The sequence below is a fragment of the Mesoplodon bidens genome, assembly GCF_964165515.1.
Source record: "Mesoplodon bidens genome assembly, chromosome: 6".
NCBI lineage: Eukaryota > Metazoa > Chordata > Mammalia > Artiodactyla > Ziphiidae > Mesoplodon > Mesoplodon bidens.
In genome coordinates this window covers 72991042-73018924 of record NC_138162.1, presented here as the reverse complement: position 1 = coordinate 73018924, position 27883 = coordinate 72991042, and the positions used below count along the sequence as shown (strand labels likewise).

General features: G+C 41.3%; 2 protein-coding genes across 3 annotated transcripts; one reads left to right on the top strand and one right to left on the bottom strand.

The window, feature by feature from the left end:
- Positions 1 to 516: 516 nt before the first annotated feature.
- AK3 (adenylate kinase 3) lies at positions 517 to 23423 on the bottom strand. 2 transcript variants are annotated; one of them, XM_081238465.1, is made up of 5 exons: positions 23119 to 23420; positions 15144 to 15263; positions 14016 to 14188; positions 13264 to 13382; positions 517 to 3503 (listed from the first exon to the last, which is right to left on the bottom strand). In XM_081238465.1, the coding sequence occupies exons 1-5, from the start codon at positions 23267 to 23269 to the stop codon at positions 3383 to 3385; spliced, it is 684 nt and encodes a 227-aa protein (XP_081094591.1). In that variant the 5' UTR covers positions 23270 to 23420; the 3' UTR covers positions 517 to 3382. The 2 variants fall into 2 exon arrangements, with proteins under 2 accessions (XP_081094591.1, XP_081094592.1); XM_081238466.1 differs by lacking the exon at positions 517 to 3503 and adding an exon at positions 3531 to 5823 and having other exon boundaries at positions 23119 to 23423.
- Positions 6882 to 11456, top strand: LOC308619552 (serine/threonine-protein kinase pim-1-like). Its single transcript, XM_081238464.1, is given in 2 exon segments — positions 6882 to 10678; positions 10682 to 11456. Coding segments are annotated over 2 exon segments (939 nt in total). The 5' UTR covers positions 6882 to 9889; the 3' UTR covers positions 10832 to 11456.
- Positions 23424 to 27883: the final 4460 nt, after the last annotated feature.

The following is a 27883-nucleotide window of genomic DNA, read 5'->3' as shown; positions in this document are numbered from 1 at the left end:
AAAGTTGATTATGAATTGCTTACCATCTAATAATGAAGTTGAAACCATTCTCATAAGGCTTGAAGAATTAGATTTAAGGTTTGACCTTTTCTAAGTATGAAAATGATTTTTTAAAATTCTCACATATTTCACTTGTTTCTTTAAAAGGCATGATTTGTCATGCTATTTACTCTTCAAACACTTAGAGTCCTTTGGTAAAATATGACATCACCAGACTGATTTACACTTTGTCGTGCAATTTGACATGCACAACAGTTTAACTTTTTACTCAATGCTGTATGGAAAAACGTGATCATTAGTGAGCTAAAGAAAAAAAAAAAAAGCTAGAGCTGGGTGTGGACTCTACAAAGCATATGGGCTTTCACCAGAAGCTTTAAACACAGCTAGACTATTCTGTGTTTAAAATTTTTATAACTTCTAAAATCAGAATCTTGAAGTGCAAAGATAGGAAGGCTGTTTCTGCAGTTTACCAGTGTCTTGGAATATTTTCTCCTGTTAATGAAAAGACAACATAAACATGTTTTAAAATACAAATTTATTGCTGTTGGTTACAGTATTACAGCAATTTAATATAATCTGAGGTCTGTAATTACCATGATTTGTTGTTAACATAGGTAAGTTTTGTCACAAAGTATGAATGTCCAAAATATTTTGCTCAAATACCACTGTAAATAGCTGGAGGGGAAGCAGCTGTGGGGTAGGGTTTAGAAATCTGAACTATTTCAAATGGAATTAAATAAGATTTCTGGATGGTACTAACTGCCACTTTGCATTTCCCACAGCACATTCTGCTTATGAAATGTGTACCAAAATAACTTGTGGTACTCTAGAAAATAAGGTAATGGGTTGAAGTCTTATTAGCTTTTAACTAAGGCATAGTAGCTTCTGGCCATGGCATTCAACTCCAGACATATTTTCATGTGACACATAAATCATAATGATAGTTATTATAGCAGAAAACAAATTATTTTTGTAATAGTGCAGGCGTTTCCCAAAGTAATGGATGTATGTGCAAAACTTTGGGTTGTTTTGGGAGTGGGGAGGGAATGATCACAGCCAGAAGGGTCTTAATTTTCATAGCTATGTTCTTCTGTCCCTCTTTTTGATTTCCAAATCTCCTGAAGGTGTCAAGAAGGCCAGTATGGCTGCAGTACTATGGCAGGAGATAAAGTGTAAAATGAAACCAGCCTATGTACCTAAAACAGTACTGTTTTAAGACAATTATTATTTAGAAAGCAGACACTAATTCAGAAGCAAATGAGACATCAGGGTAGCAGAAGGGAAGGTGAGATAGAGTGGGCCCCGTGAATTACCAAAGACAAAGTAATATCCACAGTTCTAAATTTTCATTTAATTCTAATACACTGATATTAATGTATGTTTGATAATTCATAAGTTTAGTAGTTCCCAACATTTTTAGAATGCACATAATATTAACATTCAAATAAGGCATTAAAGGAAGTTTTGTGAAGGATGAAATGTTTACCATAATACTTTTTTAAAGCCTTGGTACATTTTTGAAAGATCAATATTGAATTTTTAAAAATCTAAGAAAAGTAAGTTTTTTTCCCCCACAAGATATGTAAGAATCGCTTGCTGGCATTTGTATTTTCAGTGCCTAGAATAAAATGGGCCAAATTTTCAAAGGCAGTTAATAACTGGTTATACGATGACTTGTTTCATCTAGCACCAAGTAAGAGACTGAAGATATTGTCGGATTTCTCCTTCACCTCTCATTGCCCTGCTCTTCCTAACAGGCCACCGTGTAAACACGCATCCCGTTGCCCCACTAAGGAATCAAATCATTTTCATTTTAAAATGGCTGCTCAGATTACATTCACTGGCAGAATTCTTCCCCATTAAGGTAGGATAGCAGTTAACACTAGCAGGTGTCAACTTCTTTGATTAGGAATAAAGAACTCTTCCAAGCAAAATCAATCAGTTTCCTATTTTTTTTTTAACATGTCATGTAAATCCTTTTAACTGCTACACCTTTACTAATCATGATTGTTATTTATGTCAAGGGAATTTTCCCCAGGCAAACACGATTAATTTCCTAATGAAAAAGTATGCTTATTTTACGTAGTGCCATGGGTTTTCTCTTATGCTTCTTTCTTTCTTTCTTTCTTTCTGTCTGTCTCACTTTCTCTTTCTTTTTCTTTAATTTGTTACTCATCAAGGCAGATCATACATTTGGATCAAAAAGAGAAACTGGCAAGTAGATCCTAAAGCACACATTTCTTAACCTGAGTAACACCTGAAAACATAAGAGTTTAATTACATATTCTATTGAAAATTCAACTTTGGTGCTTTTGCAAGAACTTATGATGTCAATTTCTAACAAATCATATCCCTCAGTACACAACTATTTTCAAAAGAAAATAAGTCATAGAAAAATATATTTTCCTATATGCTAATTGATACATTTTTATAGCAAATTGAAAATCTGGAGTAAACTGAAAGTATGTTTAACAACAAAATATAGCATATATGACTACTATAAGTTTGCTAGTGTAAAGTGTAAAAAAATAATAGACACCTCAGTTAGAGTCAGGAGACCAGAAGGGGGAGCTCTCATGACTTGTGAAGATAGTAGAGCCCAACAGAAGAAGAGACTCTCGTTTCCTGGCAAGGACTCAGCCAATGAAAAGCCACGGACTCTTTGTTTACTATAGCCCTCCCAACTTCCTTTTCCCTCTATAAAAGCATTCTCCTTCCCTTGCTGTGAGGAGGACTTGCACATGGCTCACCATGGTTGCAGACCCCAAATTGCAATTATCTGCTGATCTCGAATAAACCATGTTGCTGGAGAAATATCTGGCAGTCTATTTGTTTTAGGTCAATAAAAGGCAGCAGTGAATTTGCATTCTGCAACTAATCTGTAAATCCCGTTGCTTTTTTTCTGGAATTCTCTAGACACAGTGTCCCACAAACTGTACCACAGTGCTAGAGATCTCTTTTTTAGCGTCAGTCTACACAAAAGCCTCTGATAAGACACTTTGCACAAGTGACATGGAATTTTTTTCTTTTTTTACTTTTCAAGAAAAATAAGGAAGCTTTATCAACCACTCCTCTTCTGAACAAAACTTAGATTACCAACTGCTCTTTTAATTATGCTCAGTAATTTTCAAAAGTTTAGACATCTCTGATGTTTTTTAATTGTGCATCCATAGAAGATAACTGGATAAAACACAATAGACATTTCAAAAGATGAACCTTCACATCTGACTCATTTGGCACATCCTTAATTTCCAGAATAAAAACAGCAGAAATAAAACACAATTTTTAAAGAATTTATACATGCAAGAGTCTTAGGACAATGAACTTCTAAATGCACAGACAAGGAGCTTCTGCTCATCTTACTAGTTATATGCACTTTTCCTCAAGGAGTAACTGATGCTTTCTGGTTTATTTGTGGAACTTTTGTTTGTAGGAAAGCATATACATATGGCCAGATCTTGTTGGTTTCTGTTCCGGAGAATGTTTCCAACACCCCTTTTTTCCTAAGGATGAAAAACAAAAGACAGGTCTGACAGCATAAAAAAAATCACAGGCCAATATCACCGATGAACACAGATGCAAAAATCCTCAACGAAATATTAACAAACCAAATTCAACAGTAAGGATTATATGCCATGATGAAGTGGGATTTATCCCAGGGATGCAAGTTTGGTTCAATACCTACAAATCAATGTGATACACTAAGAACTCTCAACAAAATGGGTATGGAGGGAACATACCTCAATGTAATTAAGGCCATATATGACAAACCTACAGTCAACATCATATTCAATGGTAAAAAGCTGAAAGCATTTCCTCTAAGATCAGAAACAAGGATGCCCACTCTCACCGTTTTTATTTAACATAGTATTGGAAGTCCTAGCCACAGCAATCAAACAAGGGGTGGGGGGAAGGAATCCAAACTGGAAAGGAAGAACTAAAACTCATTTTGCAGATGACGTGATTCTATATATAGAAAATCCTAAAGATACCACCAAAACACTGTTAGAGCTAATAAATGAATTCAGTAAAGTAGAATACAAAATTAATATATAGAATTGTTACATTTTTTTAATATATAAATTTTATTTTTTTATACAGCAGGTTCTTATTATCTATTTTATACATATTAATGTATACACGTCAATCCCAATCTCCCAACTTATCCCACCACCATCACCACCCCCACCACTTTCCCCCCTTGGTGTCCATACGTTTGTTCTCTACATCTGTGTCTCTATTTCTGCCCTGCAAACCAGTTCATCTGTACCATTTTTCTAGGTTCCACATATATGCATTAATATACGATATTTGTTTTTCTGACTTACTTCACTCTGTATGACAGTCTCTAGATCCATCCACGTCTCTACAAATGATGCAATTTCATTCCTTTTTATGGCTGAGTAATATTCCATTGTATATATGTACCACATCTTTATCCATTCGTCTGTTGATGAGCATTGAGGTTGCTTCTATGACCTGGCTGTTGTAAACAGTGCTGCAATGAACACTGGGGTGCATGTGTCTTTTTGAATTATGGTTTTCTCTGGGTATATGCCCAGTAGTGGGATTGCTGGGTCATATGGTAATTGTTTTTAGTTTTTTAAAGAACCTCCATACTGTTCTCCATAGTGGCTGTATCAATTTACATTCCTACCAACAACAGTGCAAGAGGGTTCCCTTTTCTCCACACCCTCTCCAGCATTAGTTGTTTGTAGATTTTCTGATGATGCCCATTCTAACTGGTGTGAGGTGATAACCTCACTGTAGTTTAGATTTGCATTTCTCTAATAATTAGTGATGTTGAGCAGCTTTTCATGTGCTTCTTGGCTATCTGTATCTCTTCTTTGGAGAAATGTCTATTTAGGTCTCTGCCCATTTTTGGATTGGGTTGTTTGTTTTTTTAATATTGAGCTGCATGAGCTGTTTATATATTTTGGAGATTAATCCTTTGTCCGCTGATTCCTTTGCAAATATTTTCTCCCATTCTGAGGGGTGTCTTTTCGTCTTGTTTGTAGTTTCCTTTGCTTTGCAAAAGCTTTTAAGTTTCATTAGGTCTCACTTGTTTATTTTTGTTTTTATTTCCATTACTCTCAGAGGTGAATTAAAAAAGATCTTGCTGTGATTTATGTCAAAGAGTGTTCTTCCTATGTTTTCCTCTAAGAGTTTTATAGTGTCTGGTCTTACATTTAGGTCCCTAATCCATTTTGAGTTTATTTTTGTGTATGGTGTTAGGGAGTGTTCTAATTTCATTCTTTTATATGTAGCTGTGCAGCTCCATTGTACATCTTTGCCTCCTTTGTCATACATTAGTTGACCATAGGTGCATGGGTTTTTCTCTGGGCTTTCTATCCTGTTCCATTGATCTATATTTCTGTTTTTGTGCCAGTACCATATTGTCTTGATTACTGTAGCTTTGTAGTATAGTCTGAAGTCAGGGAGTCTGATTCCTCCAGCTCTGTTTTTTTCCCTCAAGACTGCTTTGGCTATTCAGGATCTTTTGTGTTTCCATACAAATTTTAAGATTTTTTGTTCTAGTTTTGTAAAAAATGCCACTGGCAATTTGATAGGGATTGCATTGAATCTGTAGATTACTTTGGGTAGTAGAGTCATTTTCACAATATTGATTCTTCCAATCCAAGAACATGGTATATTTCTCCATCTGTTTGTGTCATCTTTGATTTCTTTCATCAGTGTCTTATAGTTTTCTGAGTACAGGTCTTTTACCTCCTTAGGTAGGTTTATTCCTAGGTATTTTATTCTTTTTTGTTGCAGTGTTGAAGGATTAAAGACTTAAATGTAAGACCTGAAGCCATAAGACTCCTAGAAGAAAACAGAAGGAGTATGCTCTTTGAAATCAGTTTTAGCAATATATTTTTTTGGATCTGTCTCCTCAGGCAAGGGAAGCAAAAACAAAAATAAACAAATGGGGCTACATCAAACTAAAAAGGTTTTGCACAGCCAAGGAAACTATCGACAAAACGAAAAGGCAGCCTACTGAATGGGATAAGATATTTGGAAATGATTTATCTGATAAGGGGTTAATTCCAAAATATACAAAGAACTTATACAACTCAACATCAAAAAAATAAACAATCTGATTAAAAAATGGGCAGAGGACCTGAACAGACATTTTTCCAAAGACATATAGATGGCCAACAGACACATGAAAGGATGTTTCACCATCACTAATCATCAGGGAAATGCAAATCAAAAGCAAAATGAGATATCATCTCACACCTATCAAAATGGCTTTTATCAAAAAAACAACAAGTGTTGGTGAGGATGTGGATAAAAGGGAACCATCATGCACTGTTGTGGAAATGGAAATTGGTGCAGCCACTATGAAAAACAGTATGGAGGTTCCTCAAAAAATTAAATAAAGAACTACAATATGATCCAGCAATTCTACTTTTGGGCATTTATCCAAAGAAAACAAAAACACTAACTCAAAAAGCTATATGCACCTCCATGTTCATTGTAGCATTATTTATAATACCCAAGATATGGAAACAACCTAAGTGTTGGATGAATGCATAAAGAAGATGTAGTATGTATATAAAATGGAATATTATTCAGCCATAAAAAAGAACGAAATCTTGCCATTTGCAAAAACATAGATGCACCTAGAGGGTATTAAGCTAAGTGAAGTAAGTCAGAGAAATATAAATACTGTATGATTTCACTTGTGGAATCTAAAAAACAAAACAAATGAACAAACATAACGAAACAAAAACAGACTCAGATACAGAGAATAAATTGCTGGTTGCCAGAGGGGAGGGATACAGGGGAATAAGGGAAATAGGTGTGGGATATTAAGAGGTAGAAACTTCTGGTTATAAAATAAATGTCATGGGGATGTAATATACATCATAGGGAATATAGTCAATAATATTGTAATAACTGGTGACAGTAACTAGACTTATTGTGATCATTTTCTAATAAAAAATATTGAATCACTATGTTGTACATCTGAAACTAATATAATATTGTAAGTCAATTATACTTCAATTTTTAAAAAATGAAAGAAAAAAACCCCACAGGTCTGAGTTCTCCTAATGAGCTTTTCAAAATTATTCTTAAAAGATGATAGTGTAGATTTAAGGGTGTCAGTAAGTATAGGTCTGTGTGATCAAAAGAGAAAGGCACTTGGATGGGTGTTGGAAAACCTAGATTTTGGTTTCAGTTGTGCGCTCTGGCTAACACAAATGGTCACTTTTAAGATGGATCTATCATTTTTTGAGCATGTGCTAAGTGCTAATAATTCATTTAATCCTCTTTAAAGCTCAAGTTTCCTTATTTTACTGATAAAACTATGTGTTAGGGATGTAAAGCAATAACCTAAATCACCAAAATGGTAGTAGGTCCTGCCAAACACCAGAACATCCTTGGCTTTCTTTGTCTACTTACCCCTTTGCAAGACAGCTTTCTAATACTTGATTATCCTTCCTTCTTTCACTTGGTTTATTTTTTCTGTATGCTCTCCTTCGGCATTTTAGGGAAAAGGGAATTTTAAAAAGTTGTTTTTATTGTGTTTCCTATTGGGTTTCTCCATTTCTCCCCAGGCAGATTTGTCTGGCTTGTTACCAGGCCAGTGGCCAAAGTCTATTCACTCCAGTTTCCTAGGGGTTCAGGGGTGAGAAGCATCAGAATCCAGGGGCTGCTTTTCAAAACAGATTCCTGCCCAGAGATTCTGGCATTCCTCCTATTTACCCTCCTCTTCCAGGTACTCATATATACACTGGCTTAAAGGCTGCAGAAGAGCAAATGAAGAACTCTGTTTTATTACTTTCTAAAAACAGGATCTGTCATACTTCTGCAACCTTTTCGCTAGATTTTAAGATGCTTCACTGGGAACAAAAGCATTCCTTTCTGGATACCTCATAAGATTTGCCAGTTAAGACTAAGTTAAATAATTCCCACTGTTTTCTTGGTAAGAAATATCTGCTAAAGCCCTCCTGCTTCTAAATTCACAGACATCTTGTAAAACTTTCAAGAGAACAAGCTTCTTAACTGTTGTAAGCCTCTTGAAGAGCCACCTTAAAGTCAAGCCAATGTCAGAAGTGGGTTAATTACTGAAGAACAACTATAGGCACCTATTCAGTCCTAAAGCTGTATACCTTGGATGAACATGTGTCACCTTAATTTCTACGTAATAAAATGGAGCCAGCTTCAGCTATTGGTCCTCTAAAAAGCAAGAGCATCATGTTGCTTGTAAACACAGACTTAATTACACTATCAGATGTCCCACAGCTGAGAAGAGTTTTAAGAGCAACAATACAACTGTCGGTGTTTTAAAATAACAATGCAGACTCTCACTAAGGCTGCTGCAAATACCACTCTTAATTGTTGGTTAAGTCTAGTCCTAGTTCTATGTGCAGGAGCTTAGACGGAAATGCTTTGATTGATGGCAAGAGGTAGCAAAAGCCAGAAGCTGAGAAAGACTAGGGTACCTACTAGATGGGGACCCGGGCCATACACTTCATCTCTACAGTCTTCCCCAAATTCCCTTCCCACATTTTACAGAACTAATCCTTACAGCCACTGTATTTCCACTGCTTTCTGTTACTACCTCTGTTAATAGCCTCACAGTGTTGTTACCTGCTCAGCAACAATGTGTTCTCCCTTCTTCTGGTTACCTTTGAATGAATAACAAACGCCTTTTAGGGAAACAATTTTTCACCAAACTCAGTCTGTGAGATTCAGATGGTACTGTCCCTACTTCCCAGGCTCAAGTATGGACATAATCAGAGCTAGTTAGTGCCAACTCCAGGACTTTTGCAGGCAAAGAGGCTCTCTTTTCTGCTGGGGTAGATAAACTGGTAGGAGGTGAGCTGGAATGTTGAGGGGCTCACACAGGGAGAGCCCACCTGAGACTGAAGCCAACATAAGGAAATGGAGTGACTGAGGCCTGATGACACTGTTTGAACACCTGGACCCAAACCATCTACCTCTGGACCCTTTAGTTACATGACCAATAAATTTCCCTTTTGCTTAAGCTAGGGTGAATTAGGTCTCTGATTCACATAAGCACATATCACATTGTATGATGAATATTGTTTACCCAGCACTTTGCCTCATAAAGAAGGTGAGTTTCTTTGGGGCTGGCAGGGACTGGGTCTAATTATCTGGGTGGACCAGGGAACTAGCTAGCACAGTGTCAACCGAGTAAATTATAATCGTTACCACTGAGTGATTTAACAGTGCCAGGACTACTATAAGTCTTTACAGGGGCTCTCTCACTTCACTCCCTTAACAACCCTATAAAGTGGGTACTATTTAATACTGCTCTGATTTTACAAATGAAGAATTTGTGGCACAGAAGTTGAAACACCTTGCCCAGGGCCACACAGCTGGTAATCTGCAGAGCCAGGCTCTTTATATAATCAATCACAAAATTATAGTAACAGCTACTCCCTTGTAATTTCACCCTCCAGAAATAACTACTAAAATAATTTGGAGACTACTGCTTCAGAATTCACTGCATAGTTACCCCATTACAACAACAATAATAGCTGAGCGGCCGCGGTGGCGGAGGAGGCCCGAGAGGACTTGGCGGCAGCGGCGGTGGCGGCGGCGGGACCGGCAGCAGCAGCAGCAGCAGCTACAAGCTCCCTGTGCCGCGGCGCTGTGGCACAATCCCCACGAGCCGCCCACCCCTCCGCCCTCTGTGCTGCCTGACCCCGCTGGCGTGTCCGTCAGCCGCCAGCCCCGGCAGCGCCCCCAGTCGTCCTCTGACTCGCCCTTGGCCTTCTGCGCCAGCCGCAGCCGCAAGGCCACCCGCAGCCTCAGCCCCAGCCGTAGGCACAGCCACCGGCACAACTCCAGCCCCAGCTCCTGCTGCAGCTCCTCCAGACACGGTCCCTACGCCGACATCCTGGAGGTTGGGATGCTCTTGTCTAAAATCAACTCTCTTGCCCACCTGCGCGCCGCGCCCTGCAACGACCTGCACGCCACCAAGCTGGCGCCCGGCAAGGAGAAGGAGCCCCTGGAGTCACAGTACCAGGTGGGCCCACTCCTGGGCAGTGGCGGCTTCGGCTCGGTCTACTCAGGCATCCGTGTCGCCGACAACTTGCCGGTGGCCATCAAACACGTAGAGAAGGACCACATTTCAGACTGGGGAGAGCTGCCTAATGGCACCCGAGTGCCCATGGAAGTGGTTCTGCTGAAGAAGGTGAGCTCGGGCTTCTCTGGCGTCATTAGGCTCCTGGACTGGTTCGAGAGGCCCGACAGTTTCGTCCTGATCCTGGAGAGGCCCGAGCCGGTGCAAGACCTCTTCGACTTTATCACGGAAAGGGGGGCCCTGCAGGAGGAGCTGGCCCGCAGCTTCTTCTGGCAGGTGCTGGAGGCCGTGCGGCACTGCCACAACTGCGGGGTGCTTCACCGCGACATCAAGGACGAGAACATCCTTATCGACCTCAATCGTGGCGAGCTCAAGCTCATCGACTTCGGGTCGGGGGCGCTGCTCAAGGACACCGTCTACACGGACTTCGATGGGACCCGAGTGTATAGTCCTCCAGAGTGGATCCGCTACCATCGCTACCATGACAGGTCGGTAGCCGTCTGGTCTCTGGGGATCCTGCTGTACGATATGGTCTGTGGAGATATTCCCTTTGAGCACGATGAGGAGATCATCAGGGGCCAAGTTTTCTTCAGGCAGAGGGTCTCTTCAGAGTGTTAACATCTCATTAGATGGTGCTTGGCCCTGAGACCATCAGATCGGCCATCCTTCGAAGAAATCCAGAACCATCCATGGATGCAAGATGTCCTCCTACCCCAGGAAACTGCTGAGATCCATCTCCACAGCCTGTTGCCAGGGCCCAGCAAATAGCTTCTTGGGCAGGTTCTCCGCTCTCTGTCAGATGCTCAAGGGAGGGGAAGTGTCTGTTTCCAGCTTCCCAAGTACCAGTGACACTTCTCTCCAAGCAGGACAGTGCTTGATACAGGAACAACATTTACAACTCATTCCAGACCCCAGGCCCTGGAGGCTGCCTCCCAAAGGGAGGAAGAGACTCCACTCCAGCCGTCCTAGGCCTCAACTCCTCCCATAGAAGCTCTCCTTCTCATCGGTGTCCAGCATTGCTGGACTTTGCAAAATCCCAGGGGTGGCGGGTGGGGTGGGAGTGGATCAGAACCCAGCCATGGAACTGTTCCCTTCATCAAGAGTTCTGCTGAATGCCATGATGGGTCGGGTAGGGGGAAATCGGGTTGGGGTGGGATAGGACTAGCACCATTTTAAGTCCCTGTCACCTCTTCCGACTCTTCTGAGTGCCTTCTGTGGGGACTCCGGCTGTGCTGGGAGAAATACTTGAACTTGCCTCTTTTACCTGCTGCTTCTCCAAAAATCTGCCTGGGTTTGGTTCCCTCTGTTTCTCCCCCACCCCTTCCCCCCATCCTTCATATGAAAGGTGCCATTGAAGAGGCTACAGGGCCAAATGCTGAGCCACCTGCCCTTTTTCCACCTCCTTTAGTAAAACTCCCAGTGAACTGGTCTTCCTTTTCGGTTTTTACTTAACTGTTTCTAAGCCAAGACCTCACACACACACAAATGCACAAACAATGCAAATCAACAGAAAAACTGTAAATGTGTGTACAGTTGGCATGGTAGTGTACAAAAGGGTTGTAGTTGATTTAATTCTTTTTTAATTTTGCCTTTAAATTATTTTACCTGTTTTTTTTGTTTTGTTTTGTTTTGGGGTTTTTTTTTTTTTTTTTCTTGGAAAGATGCGCATTCTAACCTGGAGGTCAATGTTATTTATTTATTTATTTATTTGGTTCCCTTCCTGCTCCAAGCTTCCACAGCTGCCGCCATAGTTTTCTTTTCTCCTTTCCTCCTCTGACTTGGGGACCTTTTGGGGAAGGCTGCAATGCTTGCTCTGTTTGTTCATAGGGTGACGGGACTCAGGCAAGACAGCTGCTGCAGCTCCCTGACTGCTGCAGGCCCCCTCGCCTGCTTACCCAAGTGGGCATGGGGTCCGTGGGTGATGGGGGAGGGGCATTGCTGACTTGTGTATATAGGATAGATTTATGAAAAGCAGTTCTGGATGGTGTGCCTTCCGGATCCTCTCTGGGGCTGTGTTTTGAGCAGCATGTAGCCTGCTGGTTTTATCTGAGTGAAATACTGTACAGGGGAATAAAAGAGATCTTAATTTTTTTTTTATACTTGGCGTTTTTTGAATAAAATACCTTTTGTCTTAAAAAAATAATAGCTAATAATCATATAGTGCTTAATGTGTGTCAGACACAATTCTAAGAGTTACACATATTAACTCCATCTTTCAACCCTCTTGTCTCATCCCCCTTTTACAGTGGAGAAAACAGAGGTTAAGCAAGAGGTTAAGGTCAAGTTAATAAATGGTGAGCTGGGATTTGAACTTAGGCACTCTGGCTCCAGAGTCTGTGCTCTAACCACAGCACTGTCCTGTCCTAATGCTGAGTCATTTTTCAGTAAGTGAATGAATGAAAGGAAAGTGAATGTAATCAATCCTCTGTTAGGAGAGGGGAAGGCTGAGTAAAGAAACGGAATTGTTTCTTAGCCTGAGTCAATTATTAATTCAGTAGAGTTCCCATATTTGTGGTGGGATATGACTTCCCTTAAGAGTTAACAAAACTGTTTGAATATAAACTTCTAAAGACTGTTTGGCAAATAAATGATCTGAGGATTATATCCTTTGCGAGTCTTCTGTGCCGTAGTGTCCTCTATTGTCACAGGGAGTGGGCACCATTAGGTTTGCCTCCCCGGCATTCATTCCAGCCCCTCCCTCCACTAGACAACAGAGTTTGGGTGAGACTGACCCACTCCCTGCTCTGGGTATGGACCAATGAGTGTAATCTCTCCCATCCCAGTGACTGGTTCAGGAATGGGCAGTAACCTAGGCCTAGAATACAAAGCATTGCCTGACCACAGTGGCTGTTCAAGTTGGTTCAATATAAGGCTTTTGTTCACTGCGGGGAAGGCGACCCCTCAGCCTTTCATAAAGAGAATGCTGTGGCTGTTCCTGTATAACTATGCAGGAAGCCTAAAGACAGAGCCAATACAAAACAGAGAGAAGAGCAAAATTCTGATCAAACCTAGGGGCAAATGAAGCCCAAACTACCTTCTGGACTTCTCTGTTACACAAGCAAATAAATTTCCTTTATTATTTAAACCAATTTGAGTTGGATCTTCTGGTATTTTAGCATTTTGGCTATAAAGCATGGATAATCAGAAAATGATTTAGTGATCCATCATACAAGAGAAGTTGTGAAGAGTGACCAACTCACCGGTAGTATTCCAGGACGGGCTCTGTTTGGGCTTCGTAAGCCTTCAGTCTCTTGACAACCGTCTCTGGTCTATCATCCTCACGCTGAATGAGAGGCTCCCCAGTCAGATCATCAATGCCCTAAATGGGAGTTAGAAGATGCTGGCATCAAATATCATATTTTTGAAGGATATTTTTATAGGTAGTTAACTGATTTTTAAACAGACATCTATGTAAGCACCAAACAAAAATGTGTTTTTAAATAAACAGAATCAAATCCAAATCCAGGTTGTTGCAACACAGAGCCATGAGACCCCACGATCATTTCCACAGTGTCAATCACCTTCTCTTTAGAGCAAAAGGTTTTCTAAGCAGCCTCTAGATAATTTTACATTATATATTATATTTATGTTATATATTATAATATATATTATATTAAAAAAGATTCAGCTACAGACTGGCAATCTCAACTGCAAGCCCTAAATAACCCAAGGTGTCGTTAATCCCTACTGCCCCAATCTCTAACACACTCCCTGGCACAGAGTAGGAAATCAATACATGCTTTTGAAGGAGTAACAAACCCCCGTTGCTCCTGGGGATGCCTTTACTACAAAGCTGACTGGACTAGACCAGTTGACTATACCAAGTAACCTGAGAACATGCCCTCAGTAGTTCTAGTCATCCAAGGGTATCCAAGGTCATCCGTGAGTGCAAGAGGACTGGAGACAGTTGGCTACGTGGAAGGCCAAGTCAGTTCCCCCCCTAAATACTCACCATGGTTTTGGGAGGGTTGAATTCGATGTTGTAGACACGGCCGCTGCCTGGATGGATCCAGCGAGCAGTGAGGCGTTGCTTGATGACCTCAAAGGGCACATTCAGATTAATCACTGTGTCTATCTGATAAAATCTACCCAGGGCTTCTGCCTGTGGAAGTGTTCTTGGAAAACCTTTACAAAGTAAATTAAAAATGAACAAAGGAAGAAAGAGCCATGGGGAGAAAGGGGAGAAGGAAGAAAGTTAATATTGAGCAATCTGAACAAAAGCAATAACACCAGGAAGGCTGATGACAACCTTGTTGTAGTTGTAGGGCAGCCGTGATAGTTAATTTTATGTGTCAACTTGTCCAGACCACAGGTTGCTCAGATATTTGGTCAAACAGTATTTTGGGTGTGTCTGTGAGGGTGTCTTTTGGTGTGAGATTAACACTTAAATCAGTTGACTGAGTAAAGAAGATTGCTATCCCTAATGATGATAGGCCTGGATAGAATAAAGTTGCTGGCCTACCCAGAAGATAAAGGGGAATTCCTCCTGCCTGACTGCCTTGCAACTGGGACATGGCTTTTTCCTGCCTTTGAACTCAAACTCAAACATCACCTCTTCCTGGGTCTCATCTGCCTTCAGACTGGAACTACACCATCACACCCCCGGCTCTCCTGGGTCTCCAGGTACCTGACTCGCTTTGAAGATCTTAGGACTTGTCCACCTCCATAACTGTGTAAGCGAATTCCTTATAATAAACACCTCTCTCTAGAAACTAAAAATCAACATATCCTCAAGGATCCCGCCACACCTCTGGCTGGGGAATGTTTACAGCTGACTGTAAGTTACTCTCCAGCCTTCCTTCCTTTTGTGATCCTCCCTTATCCTAAATATTCTCAAAAAGCGGGGAAGGAACAAAAAGTCATATCTGAAGGAGCTTAGAAATCATGCAGTCCACTTCCCTCTTTGCATTTAAAAAAAGAAGCAGGCCAGAGAAGATGACTGGCCCCCAAGGCCCCAGGGTGGGGAGTGGCAGCATTCAGGCCCCCTGCCCACCATCCATGTTTGTAGCGCATGAAATCCTCACTCTCCTGTCTGCACGCATCCTTTTGGGCAGCTGAAATATTCTCAGTTTCCACTTACCATCCAGTAGCCAGTTATATTGGGTGAGATTTTTCAGCTCATGAAGGGCCAACCGAGTCATGACATCGTCTGGGATGAGCTTCCCTTGGTCAATGAACGTCTTGGCTAACACACCAATTTCTATAGCAGAAGCGGGAAAAAAGGCAAGTCAGCCAGTGCATCTATTCTACCTCATTCTAGTTCTCTAGGAAATTGGTTACCTAAAGAAGCCCCCTGGATAACACAGTCATTTGAAACTGTGCATCATCAACTTTTGTGATAAAAACAGATTACAAAATAATCTAAGCCTATTTCAAAATCTCCATTACATAAAAATAATGGAAAGCTATAAACCAATATGTTAGCAGTAGTCATCTCTGTGACAGAATTGTTATCTTTTCTTTTTTTTTTAACATTTTCACTTTTCTGTGTTTTTCTAAATTTTCTATGGGAAAAAATATATAGACTAACCAACTATTTTCTTTTTAAATAAGAAACCGAAATAGTCATTATTTTTAAGTGGCTCAATTTAAGTGCCGGCCATCATGTTACTATAGAGAGTTTTCTAATCCTTTAAAAGAGATGCTGCTGTCACAGTTCAGTTTTTGACCAGATTAGCACTGTGATCATATTATATTTTTATTAATGAAATACCTGAAAAGAATTTATGAACAACTTTTATATATTACCTATAATTGTATGTCATTCTTACACAACAGTATTTTCATTCCCTCATCATCTCTTACCAAACTATTTACACACATTCAGAATTTTTAATGCCACTGTAAAAACCTGTGTACTTATAGTTTCGTGTTCTTTTTTCACTTAGCATCATTTTGTAAATATTTTTCACAGATTTTATACAGTCATTTAGTCACTTTTGGTAACTAATACTCCATCAGTATATATCTATGTTTGATAAAAATATACTCTTTTGGACTTCCCTGTTGGCACAGTGGTTAAGAATCCGCCTGCCAATGCAGGGGACACGGGTTCGAGCCCTGGTCCGGGAAGATCCCACATGCCGCGGAGCAACTAAGCTCATGCGCCACAACTACTGAGCCTGTGCACTAGAGCCCGCACGCCACAACTACTGAAGCCTGCGTGCCTCAACTACTGAAACCTGCACGCCCTACAGCCCGTGCTCCGCAACAAGAGAAGCCACCACAATGAGAAGCCTGAGCACAGCAACGAAGAGTAGCCCCTGTTCGCCACAACTAGAGAAAGCCCACGTGCAGCAATGAAGACCCAACGCAGCCAAAAAAAAAAAAGTCTACATCAAAAAAAAAAACTCTAAAAAAAAATTAAAAAATATATACTCTATCATGGCAATATATACTGTTAGACATTTAAATTTTTAAATTAGTCTTGATTTTTCCCTACCACTTCTGCTTTTAAAGATCTTAGCACTCTTTTTTTCTTTCTTTTTTTTGGGGGGGGTGCTTCTGAGTTATTTCTGGTGGATAAATTCTCAGGATTCAGAGATTAAACAGTCAAAGTTTATGACTGTTTTCATGGATACCAAGGGGGGAGAGGGGGTGGGATGAATTGGGAGATTGGGATTGACATATATACACTACTATGTATAAAACAGATAACTAATGAGAGCCTACTGTATAGCACAGGGAACTCTACTCAGTGCTCTGTGGTGACCTAAATGGGAAGGAAATCTAAAAAAGAGGAGATATATGTATACATATAACTGATTCACTTTGCTGTATAGCAGAAACTTACACAACATTGTAAAGCAACCATACTCCAATAAAATTTTTTTTTTAAAGTTTATGACTGTTTTCATAATTCTTGGTATGGATTGACATACTGACTTCAGAACATATCCTAAATTGTCAAATTGATGAAACTTTAGATTTCTAACTAAGCACATTAACTACATGGAAATTGGCTGCCATTTGACAGGTGTACTGCTTGGGTTTATAAACAGCATCTGGAAGAGGTCCTGGGTTCTGAGAGCGCCCAGGACCCTCTAAAATACCCTCTTGGAAAGGTCCACATACTTAATATGTGTGCACCTCTCTGTTATCAGGGTTTTGACCACTGCTCTGGGGGACATAGAGCTCAAACTCAGTACTGAGGAAAATCGTAATTCTCCAGGGCTGAGTCCCTAAAACTAGTATTGGTCCCTCCCCTCCCCTCTCACTCTTCAGGCCAAGCCCTCAACTAATGGCAACAAATGGATTGAGATGATGGGATTAACTAATAAAGTATTTAATTTTATATTAAGTATAAGACTAGCCTTAAGAAAAGATGGGGCCTCCCTGGTGGCGCAGTGGTTGAGAGTCCGCCTGCCGATGCAGGGGATGCGGGTTCGTGCCCCGGTCTGGGAGGATCCCATATGCCGCGGAGCGGCTGGGCCCGTGAGCCATGGCCGCTGGGCCTGCGCGTCCGGAGCCTGTGCTCCGCAACGGGAGAGGCCACAAGAGTGAGAGGCCCGCATACCGCAAAAAGAAAAAAAAAAAAAAAAGAAAAGATGATCTGTTCTTGTCATTTCAACACTGTACCAGAGACTGTAGCCAGAGCAATGAGTCCAGAAAAAGAACAAAAGGCATCCAGAAAGGAAGAAGTAAAATTATCTCTATTTCCAGGTGACATGATCTTGTATTTAGAAAATCCTAAGGAATCTACTAAAAAACTATTAGAACTAATAAATGAGTTCAGCAAAGTTGCAAGGTACAAGATAAAAAGTATACAAAAATGAATATGAAAATGAAATTAAGAAAATTCCATTTACAACTGTATCAAAAAGAATAAAAAAACTTAGCAATATACTTTTTTAAAAAAGCACAAAACTGGTAATCTGAAAACCACAACATTGTTGAAAGAGATTAAAGAAGACCTAACTAAATGGAAAGATAGCTTATATTCGTGGATTAGAAAAGTTAATATTAAGATGGCAAGACTCCTTGAAAATGATCTACAGATTCAATGCAATCCTATCAAAATCCCAGCTGGTGTCTTTGTAGAAACTGACAAAATGACTGTAAAATTCATATGGAAATGCAAGGTATCCAGAATAGCTGAAAACAATCTTGAAAAAGAAGAACCAAGTTGGAGGACACACACTTCGGATTTCAAAAGACTGTTTGTACTGACGTAAGGATAGACATAATGTTGCTATGAATATTCATATATAAGTTTTTGTGTGAACACATGGAACAGAAATGAGAGCCGAGAAATAACCCCTCACATTTACCGTCAACTGATTTTCAACAAGGATACCAAGCCAATTCAATGGGGGAAGAAATAGTCTTCTCAACAAGTGGTGCTGGGACAACTGAATATCCATACACAAAAGAACAGGTTAGGTTAGGTGGGCCTCTACCTAACACCATATTAAAAAATTAACTCAATATGTATATCACAGACCTAAATGTAAGAGCTAAAACTACAAAACTCTTAACTGGACTTCATTAAAATTTAAAACTTTTATGCTTCAAAGAACACCATCACCAAAGTGATAATCCAATCCACTGAATGTGAGAACATTCCTGTAAATCATATACCTAATAAGGAACTTTTATCTAGACTATCTAAAGAATTCTTACGACTCAGCATTTAAAAAGGAAATCCATTTTTTTAAACGGGCAAAGGATCTGAATACAAAAAAACAGATATACGAATGGCCAAGAAGCATATGGAAAGATGCTCAACATCGTTAGTCATTAGGGAAATAACAAATGGAAACCACAATGAGATATCACTTCATACTCACCAGGATGGCTGTAATCAAAAAGACATAACAAAAAAAAAAGACATAAGTGTTGGCAAGAATGTTGAGAAATTGAAACCCTCATATATTGCTTGTAGGATTATAAATGGTATAGGCAATTTGGAAAACAGTGTGGCAGTTTTTCAAAGGTTTAAACAGAGTTACTACATGACGCAGCAATTCAACTCAGGTATATTTTTCCAAGAGAAATAAAAACGTAAGTTCACACGAAAACTTATATGTGAATGTTCACAGCAACATTATTCACAATAGCCAAAAAGCGAAAACAACCCAAATCTTCATCAAATGACAAGTGGGTAAATAAAATGTGGAATATCCATACAAAATTATATTGTTTAGCCATAAAAAGAAGTGAAGTACTGATACATGTTGCAAAGTGTATGAACTTTTTTTTTTTTTTTTTTGGCTGTGTTGGGTCTTTGTTGCTGTGCGCGGGCTTTCTCCAGTAGCGGCGAGCAGGGACTACTCTTCATTGCGGTGCGTGGGCTTCTCATTGCTGTGGCTTCTCTTTGTTGTGGAGCACAGGCTCTAGGCACGCAGGCTCAAGTAGTTGTGGCACGCGGTCTCAGTAGTTGTGGCACGCAGGCTCAGTAGTTGTGGCACATGGGCTTAGTTGCTCCACAGCATGTGGGATCTTCCCGGACCAGGGCTCGAACCCGTGTCCCCTGCATTGGCAGGTGGATTCTTAACCACTGCGCCACCAGGGAAGTCCCAAAGTGTATGAACTTTGAAAACATGCTAAGTGGAAAAAGCCAGACCCAAAAAACCAAGTATTACATCACACCATTTATACGAAATGCTCAGAGTAGGCAAATCTAGAGAGACAGAAGGAAGATCAGTGGTTGTCCAGGGCTGGGAGCTTTGGGGGAAAATGGAGAGTGACTACTAATGGGAATAGGGTGTCTTTTTGGGGTGATAAAAATGTTTTAAAATTGATTGTGGTGATGGTTGCACAACTCTGAATGTAATTTAAAAAAAAACACTGATTCATAGTTTAAGAGGGTTAATTTTATGTAATGTGAATTATATCTCAATAAAGATGTTTTTTTAAAAAAAGGACTTCCCTGGTGGCACAGTGGTTAAGAATCCGCCTGCCAATGCAAGGGACACAAGTTCAAACCCTGGCCCGGAAAGATCCCACATGCCGTGGAGCAACTAAGCTCGCGCACCACAACTACTGAAGCCTGCATGCTCTAGGGCCCGCATGCCACAGCTACTGAGCTTGCATGCTGCAACTACTGAAGCCCGCACACCTAGAGCCCATGCTCCGCAAATGGACAAGCCACTGCAATGAGAAGCCCACGCACCGCAACAAAGAGTAGCCCCCACTCGCCGCAACTAGAGAAAGCCCGCACACAGCAACGAAGACCCAACACAGCCAAAAAAAAAAAAAACAATTAAAGATGAAAAATACCTCGTAAGCAAAACAAAAGAAAAAAAAGCCACTCATAAAACCAACACTACTCAGGAATAATTATCATCAAAACTGATAATATAAAAACCTCCAAATATTTTGTTTTATGAGTAGATAGTCCCATGCATAGTCTAATAATCATTTTCATATCACTAACAACTTTCTATATCATTAAACACTTACAATAGTTATTAAAATCTGAAGCCTGTAATGCTTCCATTTAAAAGAAAAATAAAAATGATTCAACTCTCTACGTCATAGTCTAAGCAGTTGGTTTATTACATTTCAAGTTTTACTCCCTCTTAAAATTACGCAAGGACTTTTGTCTAGCATATTCTTTGGACATTTAGTAAATTTTTATTCCCTTGATTGCCTATAATTTAATATTGTATCTAAATAGACTCCTCATTTAAAAAACCATTTCCTTTTTTATTCAAAAAATTAACAAATTTGGGAGCTTCCACACCTACAAAACATAAAAAGCTAGTTTAAAAGTAAATCATTCAAAATAAACTGATTTTCTATAAAGTTATTCACAAATAAAAACAGAAAAGGAAGGTTAAAAGGGAATAGGAAGGGTTAAAACCAGCTTTTGATTTTAAGGATAATAATCAGAAATTCTAAAACACAGAAACATTAATCTGAGAGATGGTGCTTGTATTATACAAAAAACCATTTTTAATTCTATATCTCCTTTTAACATCTGGTCATTATAAGACTACTCAAACCAACCACACCTCATATCCGAACTAACTGGAAACAACTTATTGTTTGAGCAGCTATGAAGTACAAAAAGAGGGCCTGACCAACCTGTAAATACAGTTCTCTTTTATACATGCCAAGAGAAAGGGCTACAGAGAATTAATCTAGTTCCTGACAAAAGTGCTTTTAGGGCTTCCCTGGTGGCGCGGTGGTTGGGAGTCCGCCTGCTGATGCAGGGGGCGTGGGTTCGTGCCCCGGTCTGAGGGGATCCCACATGCCGCGGAGCGGCTGGGCCCGTGAGCCATGGCCGCTGGGCCTGCGCGTCCCGAGCCTGTGCTCCGCAACGGGAGAGGCCACAACAGTGAGAGGCCCGCGTACTGCAAAAAAAAAAAAAAAAAAAAAAAGAACACTACGAAGTGAGCCAAACAATTTAACCTTCTGAAGTTTAATACTTTACGATTTTTTTAAAGATCGATGTTAGAAGAGAAAAATAAAAGTAGTAATTCACCAGATGAGGTGATAAACCAAAGAACTCCACAAGACAAGCTAAAAACAAGTTTTTTCATTTGAATATCAGTATTCTGAAACAAACAAAAAAAAACCCACCTAGAAATAACCTATATAACCCATCAATAGGGGATCGGTTAAATAAACCATGGCAGATCCAGCAAATAGATACCTATACAAATGTTAAATAATGAAATGGATTTCTGTGTTTTCGTGTGGAAAAATATCCTAGATATACTGAAAACACACTGGTGCAGAACACATATTTAGTAGGATTACATATTGCATAAAAACAAGGGATATACATATACCCTGTATGTGCTTATACACAAATACAGATTTCTAAAAGCAAGCACATGACACTGCTCCCCTCTGAAGAATGAGACTGAGACAGGGAATAAGAGAGAGTTTTACTTTTAATATTATGTACTTCCATCCTGTTTCCAGTCCCTTTTTACCTTGTGCAAGGGGTTAGTCCTAATTTTTAAAAGGAGCTTCAAAATGACTTTGTTTTGGAAAGTAAAGGTCAATACTTTTGAGAGAGAGAAAAAAAAAAAAACTCACCTTGCTGTTACTTTTGGAAAACAGCTTTCTTGAGATATAATTTACATTAAGATAAAATCCACCCATTGTAAAGTATACAGTTTGTTGACTAGATTTCGTGCTGAGTTGCAAGAATTTTTTTGGCATGAGAAACAAAACAATCATTCAGATAACCATGCACAAGAACAGCTTTCTGGTATAAAGATCTAAGCCAATTTTGTGACAGCAACGAGGGTAAATAATACTTGGCCTTCAGATTATGGGGGAAAGGTCAAAACCAGAAAATTCCATAGCGTTTAACAAACAAACAAAAAGTTAAAAAAGAAAGCGCTGGGCTTCCCTGGTGGCGCAGTGGTTAAGAATCCACCTGCCAATGCAGGGGACAGGGGTTCAAGCCCTGGTCCGGGAATATCCCACATTCCGCAGAGCAACTAAGCCTGTGCGCCACAACTACTGAGCCTGCGCTCTAGAGCCCGCGAGCCACAACTACTGAGCCCACACGCTGCAACTACTGAAGCCCGCGCACCTAGAGCCGGTGCTCCACAAGAGAAGCCACTGCAATGAGAAGCCCGAGCACAACAAAGAGTAGTCCCGCTCTCCACAACTAGAGAGAACCAGTGCGCAGCAACGAAAACCCAACAGAGCCAAAAATAAATAAATAAAGTTATAAAACAAAAAAGAAAAGAAAAAGAAAGCGAGCTCTAACAGTTCTCCAAGCGCAAGGGCAGGCAGAGAATAAGCCACACACAGATCATGGACCCTTAGGAGCAACTGCGACTGGGGCTGGCCATACCTCTCAAAGCCATGTGGTTTTCTTTAACCTTTGAGCTTCGAATGTGTCCTAACTTCCTAGTGCCTTCCCTCAATAACCCACCTGAAGCTATCCACAGAGGCCAGAGGTTTCGGGGAACAGTAGCTCAGCAGCTAGAGGACTTCCCCAACGCCCCGGGCGGCAATTGGGAGATGCTGCGCCCGCACCCCTCCCGCATTCCTGGGACCCACTTCCCGAGCCCCGGTCCCTCCGCCCACAAATCCCCACCGGGACGACTGCGCACAGCCACCCCTCCCGCCCGGGCTCCCACCTGTGCCCCGAAGCATATTGTCTCGGAGCAGGTCCCCGCTGGAGAGGTGCTTCAGCTCGAAGTGTTTGGTGATGCGCGAGGACACGGTGCCCTTGCCGGAGCCCGGCGCCCCCATGATAGCTGCGCGCACTAGCCGCGCAGACGCCCCCATGGCCACCGAGAGAGGCCGGGGCCGCGCGGACAGTGGGGCTTCGGCCTGGCTGCGCGCCCACCCGCTCCGCAGGCCGGGGCCGGCCGGCTGGCAGCGCTGCGAGAAAGCTACGGCCTCCGCGCCCAGGCGCTCCCGGAAGTGAGGCGACAGCCTCCCGGCCAGCCCCACCCACGCCCCGCCGGGCTGCCGCGCCCGCCCCTGCCCCTGGCAACCCGGGAACCCCACCTCCCCCACGCCTGGCCCCGCCCGGCCCGCGCAAGCCGCGCCCCCGCGGCACTCCAGCAGCGACCCTTGTGAGCGCCTCGGCCGCCCCACACAGCCCGCGGCCCTCCGCGCCTCCTCCCCACCCGCCAGCTCCCCCGCATCCCCTTTGCTTTCCTCTGCCTCTCGGGGCCCACCTCCGTGACCCCTGAATGCCCCCCACTTCCCTCAGATCCACACCTCGCACCTGTCAGTGCCCCGCCCCGTCCTGCCCAGTCCCAGCGGATCGACCGCGCCCTCCCGGGGCCTCTACCAACCCCAGCGCCATCCTCCGCGCGGCTCCCACTTGCTGCCCCCTCGCCACCACCCGTGCCCCTCGGCTCCCTGGGTCGTCAGAGGTCCCCATCTCCTCCTCCCAAGCCCGCAGTTCCCTCCCCTCCCTTTCCCTCTCCTCCTCTGCTGCTGAGCGACTTTTCCTGCTCCCTTGCTTTCTCACGCAGGCCGTTAAGGTACGTTTATCTAGGTAGAGTCCCAGTGGGTGGCAATGAACCAAAAGGGCCTTCCTCCTCATTTCACAGAAGAGGAATCCCAGTTGAAAATAAGTGAGGTGCTCTAAGTCACAGGTCTGTTGAGGGGTGTCTCTTACTTCCCAGGAGCACACTTTCGGATTCAAAAGGAACTGTTGCTTTTACGCAGCCGAGCCTAAAAGTACTGGCTCCTCCTCAGGCTCCACTGTTTGCACTGATGCCATAAATATTTATTCAGTAAAATTCCTGCTCCTTGGATTTGAAAGTCTAGTGGTGGAAGCAGGTCATAACAAGGAAACAGATAAATTAGCAAGGTAATTTGAGATAGTACTATGAACAAAATAAAATACAATGTGTAGAGGGAGGCTGTCTTAGATTGGGTGGTCAGTAAAGCTTTGAAGAAATGCCATTTGCCCTTAGCACTGAATGGGAAGGTGGAGGGAGAGGGACAAATTCAAGGGGAAAAGGCCCTAACGTGGAATGTTTGTCATGTTCCAGGAATAGAAACACAAGACAAAAAATTTCCTACCTATTTCCTCTGTAAAATGGGCATGGAAGATTAGTATGGAGTTGTTAAAATAATGTGTGTAATGCCAGCTACAGGGTAGGTGTTCAATATTACATTAAAGTCATCCACTATTATTATCGTTTCTTTGTGGAAGGTCACTATGCTAAGGCAGAGGGAAGGCTCTGTGAAAATAAACACAGTTCCATCCTCCTCAGAAGTTGCCTAATGAGTGGCCCAAAACTGCTTTCAATTTAAAAGATAGAAATTATTTCAGAGTGAGGTGGTAAGGGAAATCTTGCTCCCCAGTGAATCTGAGCTGGGTGAGTGGATGGGGGATTTAATAGGTAGACAGTGCTGTACTTGGAAAGAAATTTAGTAGCTCGTACATATTTATTACTAAGAAAGAAAGAATGAAAATAAATGAATTAAGCATTCAACTCATATAGTTAGAAAAAAGACATCAAAATAACTCATGGAAAGCAGAGGAAGGGATTAAGTAAAGAAAAAGAACATAAATGAAAGGATCAGAGAACTTAAGAAACAGAACTAACAAAAGAATGAAAAGATCTGGACAAGTACAAGTTACAAAACACTAGAGAACTAGGTGCATAGAGAGTCCTTCTAATCTCCAAAGCTGGGAGCATTTGAGGGTTTAGCTGCAAAAGAAACCTGAAAGAAAATCCTGGGGATATTTGGCTTAGAAAGAAAACAAACAAAATAGCAGAGAAATCATCCCATCACTGGGAAGGAAAAGCTGAGTGTTGTGGTCACATCACCAGGCCCCACAAAATGCCAACTAACTGCAGCTTTGCTAAAGTTTGTGGATTGTGAATGAGGAATGAATAAGTAACTGCCAAACAGAAATCTCCTGGCAGCTGGGCTTAGCACAGTCATTTGGCCATGCACACACACATTTGTATGGGCTGGTTCTTCACCCTTGAACTTGCCCCAGTGGTAAAGACACTGAGCTCGAATAATACATTAATACGACAGAAAGTGTGAGTCAAAAAGAGATTTTAAAATGCTTGTATGTTGGGGCTTGCCCTCTAGGACTCCTGAGGAGGCCAGATCCAAAGAAGTCTGAGAGAAGACCATGTGGAGAGAGGGCCAGCGATCTGAGTCGGTCCAGCCATTCCAGCTGAGCTGCCAGTTGTAGCCACAGGGCTGAACCCAGGGGTAGGTGGATTAGAGAGTGGAGAAAGAATTTCTCCCTGAGCTACTAGAAAAATAGAACTGTCATTACCTGAGATTGGAAAAACTGTAGGAGAAGCAGGTTTGGGGAGAATATCAGTGTTGTTTTGGGTAAGTTAAGTTGGAGATGCCTTTGGGACATCCACAGGAATTGATAAGGAAGCAGTTAGATGTACAGATTTTGACTACATAGTAGAGGTCCAGGCTGGAGATATAAAATCTGGGAGTTGTTGATATATTTAAATTCATGAGCTAGTACAAAGTCACTTAGGGAGTGAGTTTAGACAAGAGGAGAAGAGGTCTGAAATCTGAGTTCTGGGGTTCGCCAAAATTTTGGGATGAGGAAGAAACACTGAAGGAGCCTGAGAGGAGAGGCAAGTTAATTAGGAAGAAAACAGGTGAGTGCAGTATCTTGGAAGTCGATGGAGTGTGTTTCAAGAAGGAGGGAGTGATTAAATTAGTCAGATTCTGCTGATAGGACTGAGAACTGACTGAAATTATTTCTAAGTGTAAAAAAAAAAAGATTATTTTTCATTTACAACGCATAGATGAAAATATCAGAGGATAGTTTTGCCAAGAATCCCATAGCTATTCAACAACTGAATTAGTAATTTCAAAAAATGTTAGGTGAAATATAGAAAATGCTTTCTCTGAGAGGGAATTCTGGGAGTAGAATTCAAACTGTCCAGACAAGGATATTAGAGAAAAAAGAAAGAGAAGATCTAGACAAAAGTAGGGGAAGAGAACAGAGGAGGCACAAAGAAACGAAAATAAAGGGCTCTATTTAACAGCCCTTGAAAGAGCCATATGAAAAGATGTTAAATCATAGTTATGACAAAGGAAATGCAAATTAAAACTATAGTGAGATACTATTTCTCAACTATTAGGTTGGCAAAAATCTAAGTTTGACAACGTAATGTGTTGACAAGGTAGTGAGGAAACAGGCATTCACATTTTGCTAGTGGGAATACAAAACTGGTACAATCCATGGAGAGAGAAATTTGGCAATATCTAGCAAAATTTCATATACGTGCACTTGTCAATCCAGAAATTCCATGTCTAAGAATCTAACCTAAAGATACACTAGCAAAAATACAAAAAGATATATACATAGGGTTGTTCAATGAACACTATTTGTAATAGCATAAGAGTGGAAACAATCCCAAAGTCCATCAGAATGGTCAAATAAATGAGGATCCACTCACATATTGGAATACTACGCAGCTGTAAAAGCAAATGAGAAATATGTCTATAGAGTGCTATGGCATGATTGCCAGTGAATAAAAGGCAAGGAGGCAAAGCTGAAGGTTATATACTACCACTTAACCAGAGGGGGGAGGAAGATATGAATATATCTTTATGTTTTAGGAAAATGGAAACAAAATTTAAAAAAATAAAACAAAAATTTTGTTTTATTTAAACAAACAAAAACTGATTACCTCTAGGGGAAGGAAGGAATGGGGCAGATGGAGGTTAGACTTCTCCGACTGTACTTTGGTTTATATGAGTGACTTTGTTAAGTATGTAGCAAGACTTAATTTTTTTAATGTTTCCAAAAGCAAGCCTTAAAAGTTAAAGGCAAAATGAAACAAATGAACATGGCTGTGTAATGACTTGGTTCTGTCTATTTTTATAAATTGCTACTCCTCTTTGAATAGCTTGCAGAAATCTGAGTTGCTTCCTTTGCTACTGAGGTAACACATGTTCTGAAGTTTCATCTTGGAATTTCCCATACCATCTCACATAGCTCACTTTGTCATTCCTGCCGGGTGACAAATACTGTAACTTGGCCATAGAACATACTTCCTCACCATTTTGTCCTAGCCTGAGGCATTGTTTGTCCCTTGGGACAAAACTACTCTTATCAGAGCACTGACTTCCCTCCAGAGAGGAGACACTGTGTTACTCCCCTAATAACGCCTCATCGGTTCTGAAGTTGTGGTCCACCCAGGGTATTTCTGTCCCAGGACCCAGGGATAGGGTAATCATATGCCCCTGAGGGTAGTCCTCCTCCTTGAAATTCAAGAGTTTTCTGGGTCACAGGATTTGGAGTTGCACACAGCTAAATTTGACTCTCACAAGCTGAGGGACCTTGAGCAAAATAATTAACCTCTCTTAGCTTCAGTTGCCTCATTTATGAAATAGGGGGAGGGTAATATTAATCCTATGGGGTCGTTGTGAGATTTA

Bases quoted from the DNA above. Each gene is read 5' to 3' on its own strand.
- AK3 (XM_081238465.1), bottom strand. From the start codon at position 23,269: ATGGGGGCGTCTGCGCGGCTAGTGCGCGCAGCTATCATGGGGGCGCCG. The intron at 13,383-14,015 runs GTGAGTATTTAG...ACTCCCATTTAG, and splicing joins TCAACCCTCCCAAAACCATG to GGCATTGATGATCTGACTGG. The intron at 3,504-13,263 runs GTGAGTTGGTCA...TTTCATCCTTAG, and splicing joins CCCGTCCTGGAATACTACCG to GAAAAAAGGGGTGTTGGAAA.